Below are 19356 nucleotides of genomic sequence, written 5' to 3' on the forward strand. Positions count from 1 at the left end.
AAAATCCCTGTAGAAAATGTAAGTGGAGTCTGCCCAGAGATTTGAAGCAACCAAGCATAGATTAGAATTTCACTTTTTTCTTTCTTTTCCTTTCTTTTTTTCCCCTTAAAATGAATTTAGAAAGTTTGATATCTTTCACTCAAATTCCATATTGCCAGGCCTTCTTTGAAAAGCTCTGAGAGTCATCAAATAAGCGTTATATATTCCACTGACAAAAAGAATGACTAGAATAAGGAAAAAACACCCTGGGATCTATTTTGAAGATCTATTTTGAAAGGAAACTAAACTGCATTTTCCAGTAGTTTTTTGGGAGAAATTCCACCTTGGTTTCATTTCTAGAAGAATAAAAAAGAAACATATACAGAATGTTAGAGATGTGTGTTTCTGCCATAAAATAATGTCTTCTTTCTAGAGCACTCTGATAATAAAAAGTGCAACCTTTTTAGAGTTTATTTCATATCAACTTAGACAGTTCTGTCCTTGGGAATTTTTGTTCCTTTCCAACACATCACACTTTTATAAATGTATAATTTTCAATTTGTACAAACACTGTATTTTATTGAAAATTGATTCATTTAACAATAGTTTATTAAATGGCTATCATGCACTGTTTTAGGAGCTTGACATACAGTAGAGAACAAGTCTTCAAAAATACAACATTCTGGGCTTCCCTGGTGGCGCAGTGGTTGAGAGTCCGCCTGCCGATGCAGGGGACACGGGTTCGTGCCCTGGTCCGGGAAGATCCCACATGCCGCGGAGCGGCTGGGCTCATGAGCCATGGCCGCTGGGCCTGCGCGTCCAGAGCCTGTGCTCCGCAACGGGAGAGGCCACGACAGTGAGAGGCCCGAGTACAGCAAAAAAAAAAAAAAACCAAAAAAACCCACCACCACCACAACAACAAAAAACCACCACAAAAAAACGACAACATTCTAGTTGGGGAGACCTATATAGGTATCCCCTGCTGTTTGAAAGTCTGCTTTACGCCACTCGGTTTTATGAAAGACCTACATTAGTACCTGTTTTCACTAACTGAAAGAAATCCCAAGAGAATTTTTGCTTTTATGAAAATAGTTGAAAAATGAAAACAGCGTTCAGTATTTCTTTTGTGCAAAGCTTTATAGAGGCAGTGAGCATCTCAAGCAGTGACAGTGGCACCACCAGGCTCCTTCCCCGGAAACTACCCTGAGCATCTCAGGATCAAGCTGCCATAGCTTTGAACTGTGTGTGTGTGAGCATCTATTCTTTATCTGGATTTATTTTGTGCATCCCTTAGCAAGATGTATCCTAAGCTAATTGCTTCTTCACTTCACAACATTTCTACTTAGGAAAGATGTCATAGGAATTCTCCATTTTGGGATTGTGGGGGAAACCTGTATATCTAAAGTTATAAATAAGGTATTTTCAGAGTGTTTTAAGTACTATGAAAAAGATAAAACAGGAGAATGGGAAAGAAACACAATTTTATCACAGATTACTCCTAAAAACATTTTCGTTGTCTTGATACAACTTTGATTCTGATACTTTCACATGTAAAACCATACTAAGTATGTAAAGATAAGGACATTATCCCATGATTTAGATAGTTGATACAGAATTCGGAATCATATCACTGGTGAAAACTGTAAAGGGCATGCTCTTGGGCTTTCAAAGCCATCTATGAGATCTCCACAGAGGATTTTCTTCAACTACCACGTCCCAAGACAACAACTGGGACACCACTCACAGCCACCACTATCATCATGTCCTTAAAGAGAAAGGGAAACTAAAACGATCTGTTTCAGAAGTTCTCTAAGGATGAGTGTTTAGCGCTAGATGCATCTAACCTGGAGACCCCTACCTAGTGGGTTTCTGGTACAATGTGCTTGGCCTGGTAGTTTTTAGTGAATAACCCAAATACCCATGAGTTACTTCTCTGTTTTTAAAATAAGTACATATTTTGGCTAAGCTCTAGCCATTTTTTGTAACGATATCATATGAAAATAATGTTTTTCACTTTTAACACTTTTAGAACTTTAAAGAGTTACCAAATGGTACAAGCAAAAAAGCTGAAAGGAAAGCAGGGGGTGGTTTCACCATCTCCCCCTCTTTAGTGGAAAACCAGCTTAACACTTTGATGGATAATTTTTAAATTCTTCTAAGTAGAAGGAATAAATTTTAAGTTCTTTTTCAGACAGTAGTTATTTTGTTAATGGGAGATGCCCTAAGATTAGACCCGCGTACCTTACTGAAGCCGAATGTCTAACTCTGACAGTAGATCCTTGTATGTAATCATATGGTCAGTGCAAATGTAAAATGTTCCATTTTCCTGGCTGGCTCTACATGTCTGGTGATTTTCCATGCTGCCAGGGATCAAGAGTGATGCAGCAAAGCTGTAGTTATGCCGCTGGGTAATTTAAGAAGCCACATCAAAGAGCATTTCAAAAAGTTCAGTTTAACAAATAAGACTTTGAGCTTATGTCTGCAATGGGTATGAGACTTAATTGAAGTTTCGCTCATACCTTACTGCATGGACACACACATACCCAGCAACGTTTTGGGTATTGATATTCCTATTGAAACATTAGATGAGTAAACTTAAGAATTGAAATTTAGTAGCATATGTAACCATATTCAGGTTAAAAATGTATTTTGGAAGGTCTAATTGGTTAATATGATGTATTAAGGGGGCCCAGACTATGCTCAATTCCAATTCAGGTGCTCATTTCAATGTAGGGAAAAAGCGTTAAGGTATGAGCTAAACTACATCTCCTAAGGAAATCCAGTCCTTTTCTTTCTTTGTTTTCATTCTTGAACAAGAAATGCTTAGATATGACTGGAAACCATGAGGAAAGAGAGGTGTTTTTCCATCAGGACACAAAGTTCTTGAAAGGGTTTTCATTTTATGTTTACTATTTGATGTTCCTATAACTAAAATAATTTTTAGCCAATGCATGCATACAGATTTGAAAGATCAGTAACACTTGTCAAAGGCAAGGTAACAAAAGGTTTCTATGAAATTATTAGATGCACTTTTGAGAGAATATGAGAAAAGTTACAAAATTTTTAAGAAAGATGAAAAACTACGTGGAAGAGAATTAATAAGAATTTAGCTCTATTCTGAATTTTAATAGCATAGAAGAAGAAATGAAATGACGACAAATACTATTAATATATTTTTCCTGTGGAAAAGTTACTACCTTCAAAGTATTTATACTTTATATTTCTCAATGAGGTATATTCATATTTCAAAAAAACAAAGAACCCAAGGCGTACATAGTTGACAATAAACTCTCTCATCCAAAGAAAAACACTATTCAGAGTGATAAGAACAGGAACTGGATTCACCAAGAGAATCTAAAATAAATGAGTCAGGTGTTACCTATGTTTTATTTAGTATTTTGTTTCCTCAGGGTGAAATAAAACAAGAAATAAACCATTTCAGGAATATGGATTGAAGTATAGGTTTTCAATAGATGTGCAAAATACTAAACAAGATAGAGATTCATTTGAGGATAGCTTATGAGAACTGATTCTTCTACAGGACATTGAAAGAAGACACCCATCCTGAGGTTTGGAAGGATAGGCTAGTATCTTATATAGAACATAGTCACCTACTTCTTGGCCTTTCCTGTTTTTCTTTTTAAAATAGTGGCTTGAAAACAACCAGGTTCCAGGATTAAATTTCCATAAAAAAATTCAGAGCCAGAAATAAGTCTTAGAAATATCTTTTTAAAAAACTCGAACTTTTTTGTTCTTCAGGAGGAAAACAAAGGCATACAAATAACCAAAGACTACTTGCTGATGCTTATGAATGTAGTTTTTAAAAATTATTGGTGCTAAGTCTCCAAATCTAAGTAGTGATAAATTTTCTTATTTTCTGGGAAATGGGCTAAAAAAATGTTACAAGGGCTTTCTAAGAGACTAGAGAAATAATGAGCTTTCTTGATTTAAAAATCAATACACCTGCTGAACAGCCAAATGCATTAACTGACATCCTTTCAAAACCATTCTGTCAAAGCTAAGTTTGAAAGGCTGTTCAGTAACTAATCAGATATATCCTGATGCTGAGGCAAAACAGGTCCGTGACACAAATTACAAAGGCTTAAAATGAAAAGAAAACCCCACTAGGCAGGAAGAATTGCAAAATTGGAAATCTGGACCTGTTTGGATGTATTCTTCATGCTGTAAAGCAAAGTAGAAATGAAGTGTTTTTTCCCCAAACAGAGGACAACACATTCCTTAGTCTTGCACTCAGAAGAAACCTGACAGGTGAGGACTAAGAGGCTCAATGCAAGGTGGCAAATCTGGAATCAATCCTAAGCATTGTGGGCTCTCCCATGCCACACTCTCATGACACAGCAGAACAATGTCAGAGATCGTCTACATTTTCAAACTGTTTTTTATTTGTTTTGAGTTTTAGAACCTTCCCCCCCCACTCTACCCCCAAACAGAATCTTAACTGGAAATTCAATATATATAAATATAATAAATATAAATATATATAATATATAAATATATATATAATATATATAAATATAAATATATATAATTTATAATATATAAATAAATATAATAAAACGCTGAAAACAGGTCTGGTTAAAGCACGGAGGTCAGGTCCCAGTCTCACCAGCCTGATTTTAGTCCAACTTCCTCACATGAAAGTGAGAAAAGACATGGAGAATTTTAGTAACTTGCTTGAGCCTCTTTAGCTAAGACCAGAACCCAGATCTCCTGCTATGGTTGCCAGAGTGGCAAATAAAAATCTTTTTCTAAAATCATAAATATGTGTCAAATATTACATAGGATATTCTTGTAATAAAACTGATTTGTTGTTTATATGAAATTCAACTTTAACTGGGCATCTTGCATTTTATCTGTGCCCTTCCCCCATCCCCATTCAAGGATGTCACTGCTCTCCCAAAGTTCATTCTACTGGTCCCCCTTTTTCTTGCAGGCTTACCTGTCACACTTAACATTTTAGGACTTTAATTAGGAAAGTGGTTCCTGAGTGGTTTTGCAGACAGGTGATATCAAAACCATTTTATGTTATATATTCACCTTGCTATTGCCCTTTTGTATGGATGTATATATGTATACATATCAACTCTCCTCAGCAAAAAAACATTTTTGGTTCAACTCTGCATTTTTATTATACAAAATATACCATACTTGTAAAATAAAATAAAGCGCTTTAATAAAGTGCCTTCCTCTGCTCTCTGGGGTGATAACTACTTTATTGAATAAGGCTCTGTTAATGGTACAGCTTGACATTTCACATTTATTTATTTGATTTATAATTATTTTTACGTGATTGCAAGGAGGCTATCGTTCAAACCAAAAATAGTTTAAACTGAACTGCTTTCTTCTCTTTTCAATTTGTAAGGAAATCTAGTCACTTCTGGGTAAAACTGTTTTATCTACTAAACTTATTTCAAATAGACACAAAACCCTTTCTGTCCCTGTATGTTCTGAGTAAAGCAATATATATATATATGAGAAAAGTGAATATACCAAATGAAATCATCAAGTTAAAAATGTGCCCAGTTTGCTTATATTTTGGCCATGGATATGGCATTAATATTTCCTAATCAAACAATGGAGAAAAACCTACGTGAATCACGTAGCATGTTGTCATGAAACACAAAATCCCTAGCAATGTTCATGAAGTCTCAGGAAGCAAAAATCATTTGTATTTATAATCTACCTACTCCCTTTGAAGATTTTCAGAAAGATTTCTGAATTATTCTGTTTTCCAATCTAAAATTCAATCTCAGGATGCTGGTTTCAAAGTCTTCCCAATACTCATTTGAAAATTTTTATTCACCCTTCTCTCTGCCTCAACATCTAACACTTACTAAAATGGGACAAATACTTTTATCTAACAGCATGAGAAGTTGATATGTCACTTTATTTAAAGGATAATTAGTCAGGAATCACCAAATTTCTGCCTCACAACAGAACAATATCACAATAACAATTGTTGGCAGTTATCAAACCACTGAAGTCCGAGTGCCCTCCTGAAGCTGGGGTTAAAAGCTGACCTCTGGAAATCAATCATGTTCTCGGCAGAGAAGAATATTTCAGTGATATGAAAGCTGAAATGGAGACTATAATCTTTTGTGATTACCCTCGAGGCTGAAGCAAATGCAAAAAGGAAAGTCTATGAATTGCTGATAATTTCCTTTGATGACCGATTCCCAGGAAATTCTGATATTACTCTTGCTCTGTAACAAAAATGATGGTTCCCCAGAAGTACAGCTTCAAAGAACTCCACATCTGGGTGTCACAATGCTTCTTCAGAAGCTACTCACCCATTAAAGGGGCTGGGCCTGTGAGGTGGCAGCTCTCCCTCAGAAGACAATGGAAGGTCTGATTGCACAAGGATTGATGAGCTATGTGCCACAGGCTCTTTCTAGAAAGTTCTTTTATGAAGGAACTAATTTAAAATGTATCTGTTTTAAACCTTTTTTCCCCCCACAGAAGCCTAAAGATTGATTATTTCTCTCCTGTTCCTAATAGCTTTGGAACTATGAATATCTTGGATTGTATATTTTTAAAGTTTTACTTAGGCTGATGTTTGTATTCTAATAAAAAATAGTTTTCATACATATGTACATATCGTTAAGGTCTATATAATATTTGGGGATAGACTATAAAACTACTAATCTTTTTTCAGGAAGCATTGAATCTACAGTTAGATGTCACACCGAATTTACAGTTAGGTGTTACTACACAGGTTAAGTGGGTTTTTCTTGTATGATTGGCAATTTAAGTTCAGAAAAAAAGAAGGAGGTAAGGTGAAAAGAGATCTGTAACAGTCAAAAGTCCAAAGAATTTTTAGAATAGATTTCCCTTATCAGTACATGAAGGATAAATGAATATGTTGACTACTTTGAGTTTAAAATATTTTTTAAAATTGCCATTTTAACTAATGTCGGTTTGATTAACAAATCAAGAATAAAATATTAGAATAAATATTCTATGTTTGGAAGTCAATGGTGTTTTAAAAATATAGCAGAACACATCTTTGTGTCTTAGGTGTCAATGACAATGTGTCATTGGTACACAGCTTTTGGGTTCAAAATACCTTTATACATAGCCTTCAAAGTCTAAATATTATTGAAAGTAAACGGAGAAAAAAGGAATCCAAACAAACCAGTTGTGGTTATTCCCAACCTCCACTCAATATACCCTCTCCCCAACCCTGCTCATTTCATTATCCCTCTGCATTGTTTTCAGGCAGTCAGGAGATTCTGATCTTTAGGTATGCACTACTATTATCTCATTCAAGGTAACACAAATTGAGCACCTGCTTAGCACCAGACATGACTTCTTTAAACTGACTGTAAATTTCTTAAACTCAAGAACGAAGTCTTAGCCGTAACCTTAGCATCTACCTTGATTAGGATTGCTCTAATGCACAACGCCAGCCCCAGTGATAAACATAACTTGGTTTACTTAAGGTAATGGGTTAGGAAGATGAGATCAAAGAGTTAGAAATATTAATAAAAATATTATTTATAAGAAGAGAGCTTTTCTGTTTAGGAATCATTTCATAAACATTATCTCATTTGAAATTCATGGGTATTTTAAATTATTAAAAAAAGGATGGTGATATGTTATATTTTTTTTCACAGATACTAAATTCTAGAAATCTTCTAAATATTCAGTCATGTCCTTAATTCTCCATAAACATAATAAACTCAAATTTTCATGACGTAGTAATATAGACTAGGAAGGTATCACCCTAGTTTTAAAATGAGGAAAGTGGAGCTAAGTGATTTTCTCAAGACCAAAGAAAACGAGTCCAGCTGTAGTCTTCTGACTCTTGTCAAGTGCTCTTCCCCATGTAATGAAGTAGATGGCTCTTCCCTCTTCTCCCTTCCACTCAGGTTCCTGCTTCCCAGGGTGGCATGAAGCAGAGTGCAGGCCAGATAGGACTGTTAGAGGCTTACGTTGGAACAAGTCAAGCAGCCTTATTTCTCAGATCAGAGGGAACGCTCCAAGTGGCTTTTTGGGAGGAAGTTGTGTATAACCGATGAATGAGTGACTGACTGAATGAATGAAGGCCACCACCCCCTTTAGAAGGTAAGTACTTCAAAAGTTGAAACTTAAGTGTATACCATGTGATAGTGGCTATTGGTAATCATTTTAGCATCTAATAGCTTCAGCTCATTTTGGGAAATGGAAGTTTTGTGGGTTTGATTATCAGGACAATGAACCATTTTACACATAGACCCAGACTAATTGTTGTTTTAATTGTTGGAGACTTTCTGCACATTTCTAATTATTTGTAAATCGTAAGTCTGTGAAAGAGATCACATATATTTCTTACTACACCACTCAGATCTTCACTTGGCTCTAGAAACTGTTCATAATAAGAGAAAACAAGTATGAGACTGACAAGACAAATCTATATTCTAAATAGAATATAGTGCAAAGCCTGATATTAGGAGCCACAACGATCTATTGGGTACTTAAGAAAATATGCCCCACACGAATAACGTGTGAGAAATACACACATTTAAATTCAGGATACAGTAGGGTGGAGACCAGCTCCTGCTTGTCTGTTAATTTAGCTTTTTTTTCCTTTTCAGTGGCAGAGCTGTCTATTGGAAGAAATGAGAAGACTGGATTATATTCTACAACCTTCTGATCTGCAAAAAGGGTACAACAATGACACACATAGCCTATTTCATATGTGGATGTGTTGAAAGAATTAATTGTAGAATGTCTTTAAAATATGCTAAAGCCCTCTGACACTAGAATTCCAGGAAAATAAGGTATTATTCATATAAATTATGTTCTTTCATATTATTTCAAGCATCAGAACATAAAAAGGAAGGTAAGAAAACCTAAATTGACAGCTAAATCTGTGAAAAAAAGTATTTTTCCAAGATCCCTACTGAGCTCCGCAAAGAGGTTGAAATTTCACAGTTTGCTAAATAGCACTCCAATTCGTCTTTAGCACCCTCAATGGCAATTATAAAAATAAAGGAACTGGAATATTCCAAAACATGTTTTTCCCTCCCCCAAAGAGATTTGAGACCTAATTCTGAACACAAGAATCTAGAGGGAGTAAAAAAAAAAGTGGTCTGTGCTATTGGATGGGTTCCCAAGCTTTGATAAAGGTTTCTCAGGGAACACTACCATCAATTAATGTTTATAGAGCAACCAATTTAGAAATACCTTTTCTGGGCTGGAGGGAATGTTTTGTACAATAATATTTTGCCACATTTTATATTTATTAAGCTCTCCTACTTTACCACAGGCATAAAGAGCCTTGGTCACTGAGAGAAGCTAAGAACAAGGTTGTTGTTGGTTCCTTCTTCCTTTAATTAACTGGAGATTTGTTAAGAATAAGATACATTTTTAAAGAAGAGTGCCTGACACACACTTTTTCCAAGCTGACTCTACTCTTAAAAAATGCTGACCTGGGACAGCGCCAAGACTGAAGACCTGTCTTGCCAGAATATCTGATGTGGCCTCCAAGTACACATAATCCTTGAAACTCTAGCACTGAAGAGGAGGTCCCAGAGCCATGTGAGGTTAAGACTAGGACGATGAAAGGGACACACAAGAGGACATAGCATGGTGGGACTATGGGTGCCTCTTTTCACAGGCTCCTGAAACCTTGTGTTCCCTTACCCCTTAAAGGTCCATCAAAGTCTTAATCTGATGTTTCTTGGCAGCTTTTATCAACTGAATTGACTATTTACTATAAGCAGAATCCTCTATTATCTTATGGTGAATTATACAAGAGGAAGAAGTAATTTCTATCAGACAGTGAGCAGCTTCTGCCTTATTCACTATAACTCCTCCTTAGCACAATGACCGGCACATGTAGACCTTCAGTAAGTGGTTGTGAATGCATTCCTTTTCCTAGATAACCTGAACAAATAATTTCATTAAGGACAGAGAACACATATGACCACATATTATATAATCATACTTGTGTATATATACATACCATATCAATAATATCTACATATTCTAAAGGGGTTTCAAGAGTGAGTAAAGGGGGCTTCCCTGGTGGCACAGTGGTTGAGAGTCCGCCTGCCGATGCAGGGGACACGGGTTCGTGCCCTGGTCCGGGAAGATCCCACATGCCGCGGAGTGGCTGGGCCCGTGAGCCATGGCCGCTGAGCCTGAGTGTCCGGAGCTTGTGCACCGCAACGGGAGAGGCCACAGCAGTAAGAGGCCCATGTAAGAGTGAGTAAAGGGATATTTGAACACAGTCTTTAGCAGATAAATCTTGAGATTTTTTTTTTGAATAAGGCAGGGGACGTGAATTAAGCTTAAAAAGGACATATTTGTGGTTTGAAGAGTAGAGGAAGACAATAATACTGAAGATCACTACATAGTTTGTTTTCCTTCCAGTGGTCATGTTTACATATTTTTTCTCTCTGCCATGTTCAATAGTCATGTAAAAATTTCCAGACAGTAAACTATGCTTAAATATCTGTACAAAAATCTTCCGCAGTTTTGTAGCACATTTCAAAGAGTTCCTATAACCACTGTTTTTTTCTAATGATCTGGAGAGTGTTGCTGTTGACTTATCTGAATCCAATAATAGGCTGTCATCCTCCCCTCTTCCAGTAAATCTGAGTAACTGTGGAAAGTTTCAACTTGGCATATTTCTTTAGAACATATGAAAGAATATGACCGATTGATATATTTTAAGCATATCATGAAAATAAAATTAGACCATATTCTCTTTTTTACTTGACTGGGACAAATGGGTCATTTCAAGTACTGGACATACTACTGTCCTAGGAAATATGGGACATATAACATTTTATGACAGGAAAGCATTACGAGAGTAAAAAGGAAGACTCAAATGGCAAAAATTCACTTTGGATTGTATTAGCAGAGGTAAGGTATTTTATTTAAATAAAATTAAAGAAAAATTTAAACAAAAGAAAAACAGGTATTTAAATGTTTAAATAAGGACTTCATTAAATTAATAAATATATTAAAAGCAGGTGAAACATTGAATGTTCTAGCTTACTTCAAGTTTCCTTATAGTAACATCTCATGAGAAACATGGCATGAATTAACAGCAAAGTGAATGCGATTTTGATTCCCTATTTCTTTATTTTGGACCTCCTTGATAAATATATTATTATTTCTACTACAAGAAAGAAAATTTTTATATAGTCATTGATATCACCAAACTATGAATAACCCAGGATCTCAAAGAGTCTAGAATGATAAAATAAATGGTAAACACGTCTCATTCCACAGCTTGTCATGGATGATTCAAAGAATCATATAGCAATTTGGGACTTTATACTTTAGAAATGATTTTTATTCTGCTCCACATATTTGTTCATGTGTCAGGAAAAAAATAATTTTAAGGTAGGTAATAAAAATCAGATTATTTTTCACAAAAAGAAGATCACTGAGCCTCTTGCCATAAAGCATCAGAGACCTCCACTGTGCTTGTGCTTTCCTGGAGCAGTTGCAAAAACATGGCAGGACTCACAAAGACATTTGAAATAAATAGGCATGGAAACTACTGCCAAGCAGCAGAGAAACTGACAGGTGATTGTGGTCTTGAGTGGCTCTTGATTATAGGTACAGCTCTGGAGAGTCACACAAATATATCTGTCCATATAACTAATATGTGGCTGTTAAAAAGAAACTTGATCTTCTAATCATCGCATACAATATACAGGTTGCATACATGTCTTAGTCTGCTTGATCTGCCATAACAAAATACCATGGACTTGGTGGCTTAAACAACAGAAATAAATTTATCACAGTTTTGGAGGCTGGAAGTCCAAGATCAGGGGTGCCAGCATAGTCAGGTTATGGTGAGAGCTCTTTCTGGCTTGCAGATGACTTCCTTCTCACTATGTCCTCACATAGTAGGTAAAGGAAAAGCTCTCTGGGGTCTCTCCTTATAAGGGCACTACTCACATTACAAGGGCACCACCTGCAAGACCTCATCTAACCCTAATTACCTCTCAAAGGCACCATTTCTAAATATTATCACTCACATGTTAGGGCTTCAATATATGAATTTGGGGAGGAGGGAACATTCAGTCCATAAGAGCATGTGTGTGAGTATACCTTCTAAATGGACCTATTTTATCATATTAAGTTGACACAATCCATCGTGTTAAGTATGCAATTCATTTGAATTTTGAAGAAGTCTCTTATTAAGGAGAACCAAGTATTAGACAGGTATTAAACATCAAGTATTAAACACCAAGTATTATCCAGGTAAAATGAAGATAAAAATGGAATCCACAGTAAAGGAAATGGAAGATTCTAATTCTAATATGGAGAAACAATTATATACATTTTGGCAGCTACCAAACATCATGTACAAAAATTAAAGGATGACCATGGAGCAGTTGGCAAACTGAAGTAAAGTGAATAACAAAATAATGAAAATAGCTCTATTGGGATACAAAAAAAATTCATTCTTTCTGGCCTTTCTTGAACACTATAAAGTTCAGGAACTATTTTCACTTTGCCTATATTTCTTGGTTTTTTTTACCTTGTCTATTTATTCTATTTCTTACAAGTTTCTTGAGGACTGGGGTATTTTTGTTTTATTTATTTTGTTTATCTTCTTGCCCAAACCCAGTACTGTTTAGTCCATATATTATGTTTTCAATAACATTCAGTAATTAATAACTCTGATTTTAAACTAAATGCTCCTAAGATTAGGGCCTAGGATAAGGAATGCAGTTGATACTTGCAGAGTGTCCATACCTTCCACACAGAGAAAGCCAGAACTATAGCTGTAGAAAAGGTTATAACTAATTATTGCCTTTAGACTAAAAAAGGTTGACAATTCTCAGGAAATTAAAAGTAAACACCTGCTCTTATCACCTTGCACGTAAGGCTGAGAAATGCCGAATTCCCTTTGCTGGATGGGGGACCACAAACATTGAAAACCAAGGAACTAGAGCCCTTTCTCTGTTATTTTCTCCCTTCCTTCCTTCAAAAGAGTTTTATTGAGCAGCTATGCCAAACACCAAGCATACAAAGATAAACAAGATAGAGCCCTGTTCTCAAGGATCTGACATTCCAGTGAAGATAGATGGATAATCAGGGAGAATATGATGTAATCGGGAGGTACTTTGGAAATACAGAGGATGGGCACTTAAGTCAGACTTCAAGAGTCACAGAAAGTTTCCTGTGAAGGAGGTGATCTCTAGGTTGGGCCCAGAAGGACAAATAGATGAAGGTGGGGTGGCGTGGTAGAAGTAAGCATCAGTGAGTTGCCAGGCAGAGAAGCCTATTAAACTTTAGATATAAAGGTCAAGATCTTTAAATTTGCAGAGTTAACATCCTCATTCTCCAGACATGCATCTTTGACACACAGCCCATCATAAAATATCAGTGATCCAAACCCCATTTTCCCTAGTAATGTCTCCTCAGAACTCTGCTTGAACAGTGTCTCGGATTTTTTGCTTATTCTCACCTATAAACACTGAGAGAGATTTTGTCTTATGGAGTAAAAGGCAAGATAGCCACTAAATGAACACTGTGAAGCCTATCTCTTCACTGCATACAATTTAGTATAGAACAGGCACCTATTTGCTTTGGAATATGACAGAATCCCATTTCATTCTTGCTATGTTTCTCATGTAACATTATCATACTCTGCTATAAAAATAGGAAGAAACCATTACTTTATATATATATATTTTAAATCCAAAGAAAATAGCAAAACTTGGAACTTCCAAATCTTTCAGTTATGGTCTCAAGAGTACAGTGTTCATTCTTCTGATAATGGTTATGAACTAAAATATATTTCTTATATTTACTAATATTACCCTTGATTAAAAATGAGTGATTATGGTAGCATTCATGTTGGTTTTCAAAGAGCACACACACTACTGAGTAGAATATACTTTTAAAATTTGCTAACAAGAAATTATAACTGTTTTTAAAATACATTCTACATTCAAAAAGTCCTTTCCTCTTTCTACTTAATGATTCTGCTGAAAATTATCTACCATGCTGCCAGAAAAGAACACAAAAGATTTCTGATTGAGCTTTGTTCACACTGAATGAGGTGGGAGGTGACACGGACCAAAAGAGCCAAGGACACAGAAGAGCCGGAACATCAGTTTTGAAGTTAGAAGATTCTAATTCAAGACTCAGTTCTTCCTTTCCTAATGGCTTTTCCTCATGTAGACAATAGGAATAATAACAATGGTCGATTAAAATGTTCTAAGGTCTGAGTCCTTTGAAGAATGTAAAACATCACAAAATACAATAATCTAGTATAATTATTAGTAGTAATGTAAAACTATTTTCCTAGGAAAATGTGGACAGTGACTTTTATGAAATTGCCTAGGAAATCTGCTGGGTGAGTTAGACACTGGAATGGAAAAGTCCATAGGAAAAGGATTAGAGTAATTGAAACTGCAAATCAGTGAAAAATCATGGGTAATACAATGATCCCATAAATTCATTCTTTTGCAAGATGATAGAGGGTCCCACTTGCAATGACTTAATTTTTAATACATTACCAGAAGGACTCTGTATCCAATAAATGCCTTGGATATAATATAGAGAGAATAAAATGACTACATCATGCAGTTCATTGCTATATTCACTTTTACGAAAAAAAATTTTTCATTTGAAAATTATAAGTTTATTTGCCTCTAAGAAGAAAAAACATTGAACATCTCTTAGAATTATTCCTTGGATTTTCTCAAATACATCATAAGGTTAATTGCTATATAGAATAAACAAACAAAAAAGGCAAGTTAATACATCTGTAAGCCCTACACAACATTAAAAAGCCATTATGAGACTATCTTTTTAAAAACTTATAAAAATATTCTTTTCATTTTTGTTTTACAGCCCTTAAGAAGAAAGAAGTATATATAAGACATTTAGAAATTCTCTAAAAGTGACTTAGAGAATAGCGCTAATCAGATGATCACAGTTGTAAAAAGACAACAATGATTGGTTTCCTATTAGATATGTACATAACATACATCTAGAAGGGGCTGGAAGGATGCATACCAGCTGCTGAGGGCGCTTTCCTCTAGCTAAGGAAGTAAATGTGTCTGCAGGGGCAGGGAATGGTGACTTTGACATTTTGCTTTGAATGCTAATGTTTTGTTTGAATTTTTGAAATAAGTATTACTCGTGTCAAAAACAAAATACAGGGCTTCCCTGGTGGCACAGTGGTTGAGAGTCCGCCTGCCGATGCAGGGGACACGGGCTTGTGCCCCGGTCCGGGAAGATCCCACATGCCGCGGAGCGGCTGGGCCCGTGAGCCATGGCCGCTGAGCCTGCGCGTCCGGAGCCTGTGCTCCGCAACGGGAGAGGCCACAGCAGTGAGAGGCCCGCCTACGGCAAAAAAAGAAAAAAAAAAAAAAAATACAGAGAGGTGAACCACAGTAGGAGACATTTATGCTTACCCACGTCATCAGTACTGCTTCCTGACAGTGACTGGATTTCTGCAGTGGCTATAAAGTCTGTCTTCCAAATGTACATTAATCAAAATACAAAGACCTAGTAAATGTTTTCAGAAGTATAGCTTAATTCAATTATGTCTGGAATGTATCACCTATGTTTAGATAGAGGACAGAATAAGCATGCTTGAGCTCAAGGTCTCTAAAATAGCACGATGTGTTGCTTTGGCATGGTCACTCCTGATGGATTAATGTGACCAGGACAGGCGTGATTTATCTTACTGAGTTGCTCCACGGCACTAGAAATGCTGCTCACCTTTTCAGGCCTTTTTTAAAAAAACCTGTGTGACTTGTGTCTGAAAAAGCCCAAGAGGACAAAAACATTCAGCCGTTTACTTGCTAAGTCAGGCCAGTGCTCTTTAAAAAGTTGGCTGTTCCCCTACCCTCTAATTACCTTACAATGCCTAAGCCACAACAGAAGGCATGTCAGCACATTTTATTTACATCCCTCGAGGAAAAATCCTCTTGATGTTTTCACTTCATACAGAAGATACGTTTGCAGAAGGAAATATTTGGCAGTACTTCAGATGTTCACTGTCTGGTAATGCAATTCTTTTTCTTGATTATGGTAGCTTCTATAATGCTGTATCATTCATGTAGACCATCATACCCCCACTGACTGTATTTATTGACTGAACAGACATAATTGATGCAATCATCTGAACTGGTTAACCTTTTCTTTTACTATAAGCTTGGAATCTAGCTATGGACTGATTTTAGGCTGAATTCTATTGTTGAAAGATGTCATGTTCCACTTGGTATACCTACAAAGTTGTCTTTCATTCAAACAGAAGAAGGTCAGCTGACCTGAATGAAGAACACTGGTAATTATAGGTAATTCACTAATATTTATCATGTGGTTTAAAGGGAATGTCAAAGTATCATGCAGACAAGTAACATGTCGATCTAAATTGTATTTTTTCCTTTTACTAATAGAATCAGATTCACACAATCTACAATAGCCTCCAAATAAGAATTCTGTTTGTGTAAGAGTCTTTATCTAAAAACTCTCCCAAATAAAAATGTACCTAGGAAGATGAAACATACACTTTCTTTTTCTTTCTACTAGTAGGGAAAAATCGGTGTGGCTTGATACCTCTAAATCGTGTTCTTGGGCATGTGAACAGCATCCCAGAGGATTCTCAAGCCATTGAAAAGTCTATCAAAATTGCACAAAGCAACAGGTGAAAAGTCGCCTGTGGAAACATTTATAAAATAAATATGCTGGTTATTGTTTGGACTAACTCTCATGGGTGAAGCATTATCTTTCATAATGTATAACCAATATATGGTCTAAAACTACAAACTTTGGAAACAGGCTATATCTATTGCCTATTCACAATTGTAATGAAAGAAAGAGATTGAGGAGGAGACAAATAAAATAAAAATGCATTTACTCACTGTGTTAAAATTTGGAAACAGCCCAACAGCAGCAGAATTACTGTCTACTGGAAAAGACATAAATGGTTTGATATCCAGTGAAGGCTGCATCATCAGGGTAGGTGTGCGCACAAGAGCAGGAAGGGTAGTAGAATGGCATGTACTGCCTGCCAAGAACAAAACAAAAATGAATTCAATCTCTTGCTCACATCCATCTCCCTCCCCAACTTACAGTACAAAAACAAGACTGCTGAGCTGCAACCTGCAAGCAAGAGAGTTATGCTGGGAGTCAGCAAATGGCACAGGAGGAGAAAATACACTTTAAAAGGGTCTTCTTACTCAATGTCTAAGACAGTGATACAGAATGTGTCCCTATGGCAAAGGTCAAGGGCTGCTCAGACTCTGCTGAGATACATAGTACACAGATCCTGCTGGCAGGTAAGGCAGAATATCATCCTCTTGTTCACCAAAAATGTAGGAGAGAGGAGGGGAGGAGCCTCTCGAAGCCGGATGCAATTTACTATTCACAATTATTGAATGGCTAGTTGGTGCCTTTTATGCAAATCAGAGATAATTATAGGGTTTTTACCAGGGGAAGAAACCTTGGACTCTTATTGTTACTGTCCAATCCCAGGAAAGTTATCACTCAAACAATTTGTTCTCTTAAAAAAACAAACAGAAAGTTCCCTTAGTCTGGAAACTGGAGAGTTAGAGAATCTAAAAGGGGTGATTATAATCAGGGTAGAGGCAGGGTTTTGGGGGACAGAGAGGAGTTGGAACCAAATTCTTGACTTCAACTTTTATTTCTAATGAGCCTTGTATTATTATTTTAGCAACTATCCTTTTAACAATTTATTAGTTGTCTTTACATATCTGGTGTAACCTGTTTGTAGATTTAAAACACTCCTCTCCAGGGTAACATGCATTTTTCTCTAGCCTATAAGCTCTACATACTGCAGATAAGTAATCACTGCTGCAGGTGGCTCTCCAGGAGACAGGCTCTGATATGCCCTTGTTAAACAAAATACAACAGGCATATTGAGATAAAATTCACCTACTTGAAGTGTACAATTCAATGATTTTCAGCATATTCAGAGTTGTGCAACCAGGACCACAGGCAATATTAGATTTTCATGATCCCTAAAAGAAACTCCATACCCACTGGCAGACATCCCCAATTCTTCCCAACACCTCCAGCTCTTGGTAACCACTAGTCTCCTTTCTGTCTCTACAGATATGTCTATTCTGGACATTTCATTTAAAAGAAATCATACAATATGAGGTTTTTGGTGACCGTTTTCTTTTACTTGGCATGTTTTTGTTTTTGTTTTGATTTTTGCGGTACGCGGGCCTCTCACTGTTGTGGCCTCTTCCATTGCGGAGCACAGGCTCCGGACGCGCAGGCTCAGCGACCATGACTCATGGGCCCAGCCGCCCCGTGGCATGTGGGATCCTCCCGGACCGGGGCCACAAACCTGCGTCCCCTGCATCGGCAGGCAGACTCTCAACCACTGCGCCACCAGGGAAGCCCACTTGTCATGTTTTTAAGGCACCTCCGTGTTGTAGCATGTATCAGAATTTTATTTCTTTTTAAAGTTGAATAATATTCCATTGTAGATATACAATTTTTGGCTTATTTATTCATCAGTAGATTGGCATTTGGGTTGTTGCCACTTTTTGGCCATTATGAATCATGCTGCTATGAACATTCGTTTCTTAGTTTTTGTGTGGCAACATGTTTTTAGTTCTCTTGCATATATACCTAAGAGTGGAATTGGGGATTGTTGGGTCATATGGTAGTCATACAGTTTAACATTTTGAGAACTTCCAAACTGTTTTCCAAAATGGCTAAACCATTTTACATTACCACCAGCACTGTATGAAGGTTCCAATTTCTCCTGACTTGCCTATATAGGACCACAAATAATTATATGCCCCAAATCCCCTGCTGGCTTCAAGGAGAAATGAACAGTATGGGAAAATGCTCTGACTATTAAAATTTCCACCAGTCTTCTTTCACGGTGTCTCAGAATAGTTAAAATTTCTACTTCAATGATATATTTTTTGGTAATGAATTTCCTTAATAAACTCTGCATAATATTTCAAATCATTCCAGAACATTACTGGCAGTAGTGTTTAATGGACTGTCATATCTCATTTACATTGATCCTAAAAAATGAAAAAAGAGAAGGGCATCTGAAGCATTTATCTGTAATGGCAAGTCTTTAGGTCAGCCCGTCCATCAGGGAATACAGAGTAGGACTCAGCAAAAGAGAATCAGCCAAAAGTATAGGTCAAAATTTTTTTTTTTTTCTGATGCCAAAGTAAATATTCTGATCTCAGCCTGGCATTCACATAACAACTCTGCATTTAATTACACATTATTCTTCTAACATTGCTAACTTCAGAGCTTGTAGGTCCAAGATGATATATTATATCAATATGTCAAATGTTACAGAGGCATTTACTAAAATATTTATCTTAAAAGCTTTGCTTCAAAATCTTAGCTAAGGGACTTCCCTGGTGGCGCAGTGGTTAA

The 19356-nt window shown here is 36.5% G+C and overlaps 1 protein-coding gene across 14 annotated transcripts in view; it reads right to left on the reverse strand.

Annotated features, from left to right (window-relative positions):
* ZNF385B (zinc finger protein 385B) overlaps positions 1-19356 on the reverse strand; it is a 436659-nt gene that overhangs the window by 68932 nt on the left and 348371 nt on the right. For 13 of the 14 annotated variants that reach the window (XM_067026399.1, XM_067026401.1, XM_067026403.1 and 10 more), the window contains one exon: positions 16839-16984. The exons of the other annotated variant lie outside the window; for it this stretch is intronic. In XM_067026399.1, the coding sequence (XP_066882500.1) occupies positions 16839-16984 (146 nt within the window). The remainder of the gene's footprint in view (positions 1-16838; positions 16985-19356) is intronic. 14 annotated transcript variants of the gene reach the window in all.

This window comes from Kogia breviceps, chromosome 2, assembly GCF_026419965.1.
Source record: "Kogia breviceps isolate mKogBre1 chromosome 2, mKogBre1 haplotype 1, whole genome shotgun sequence".
Taxonomy (NCBI): Eukaryota; Metazoa; Chordata; class Mammalia; order Artiodactyla; family Physeteridae; genus Kogia; species Kogia breviceps.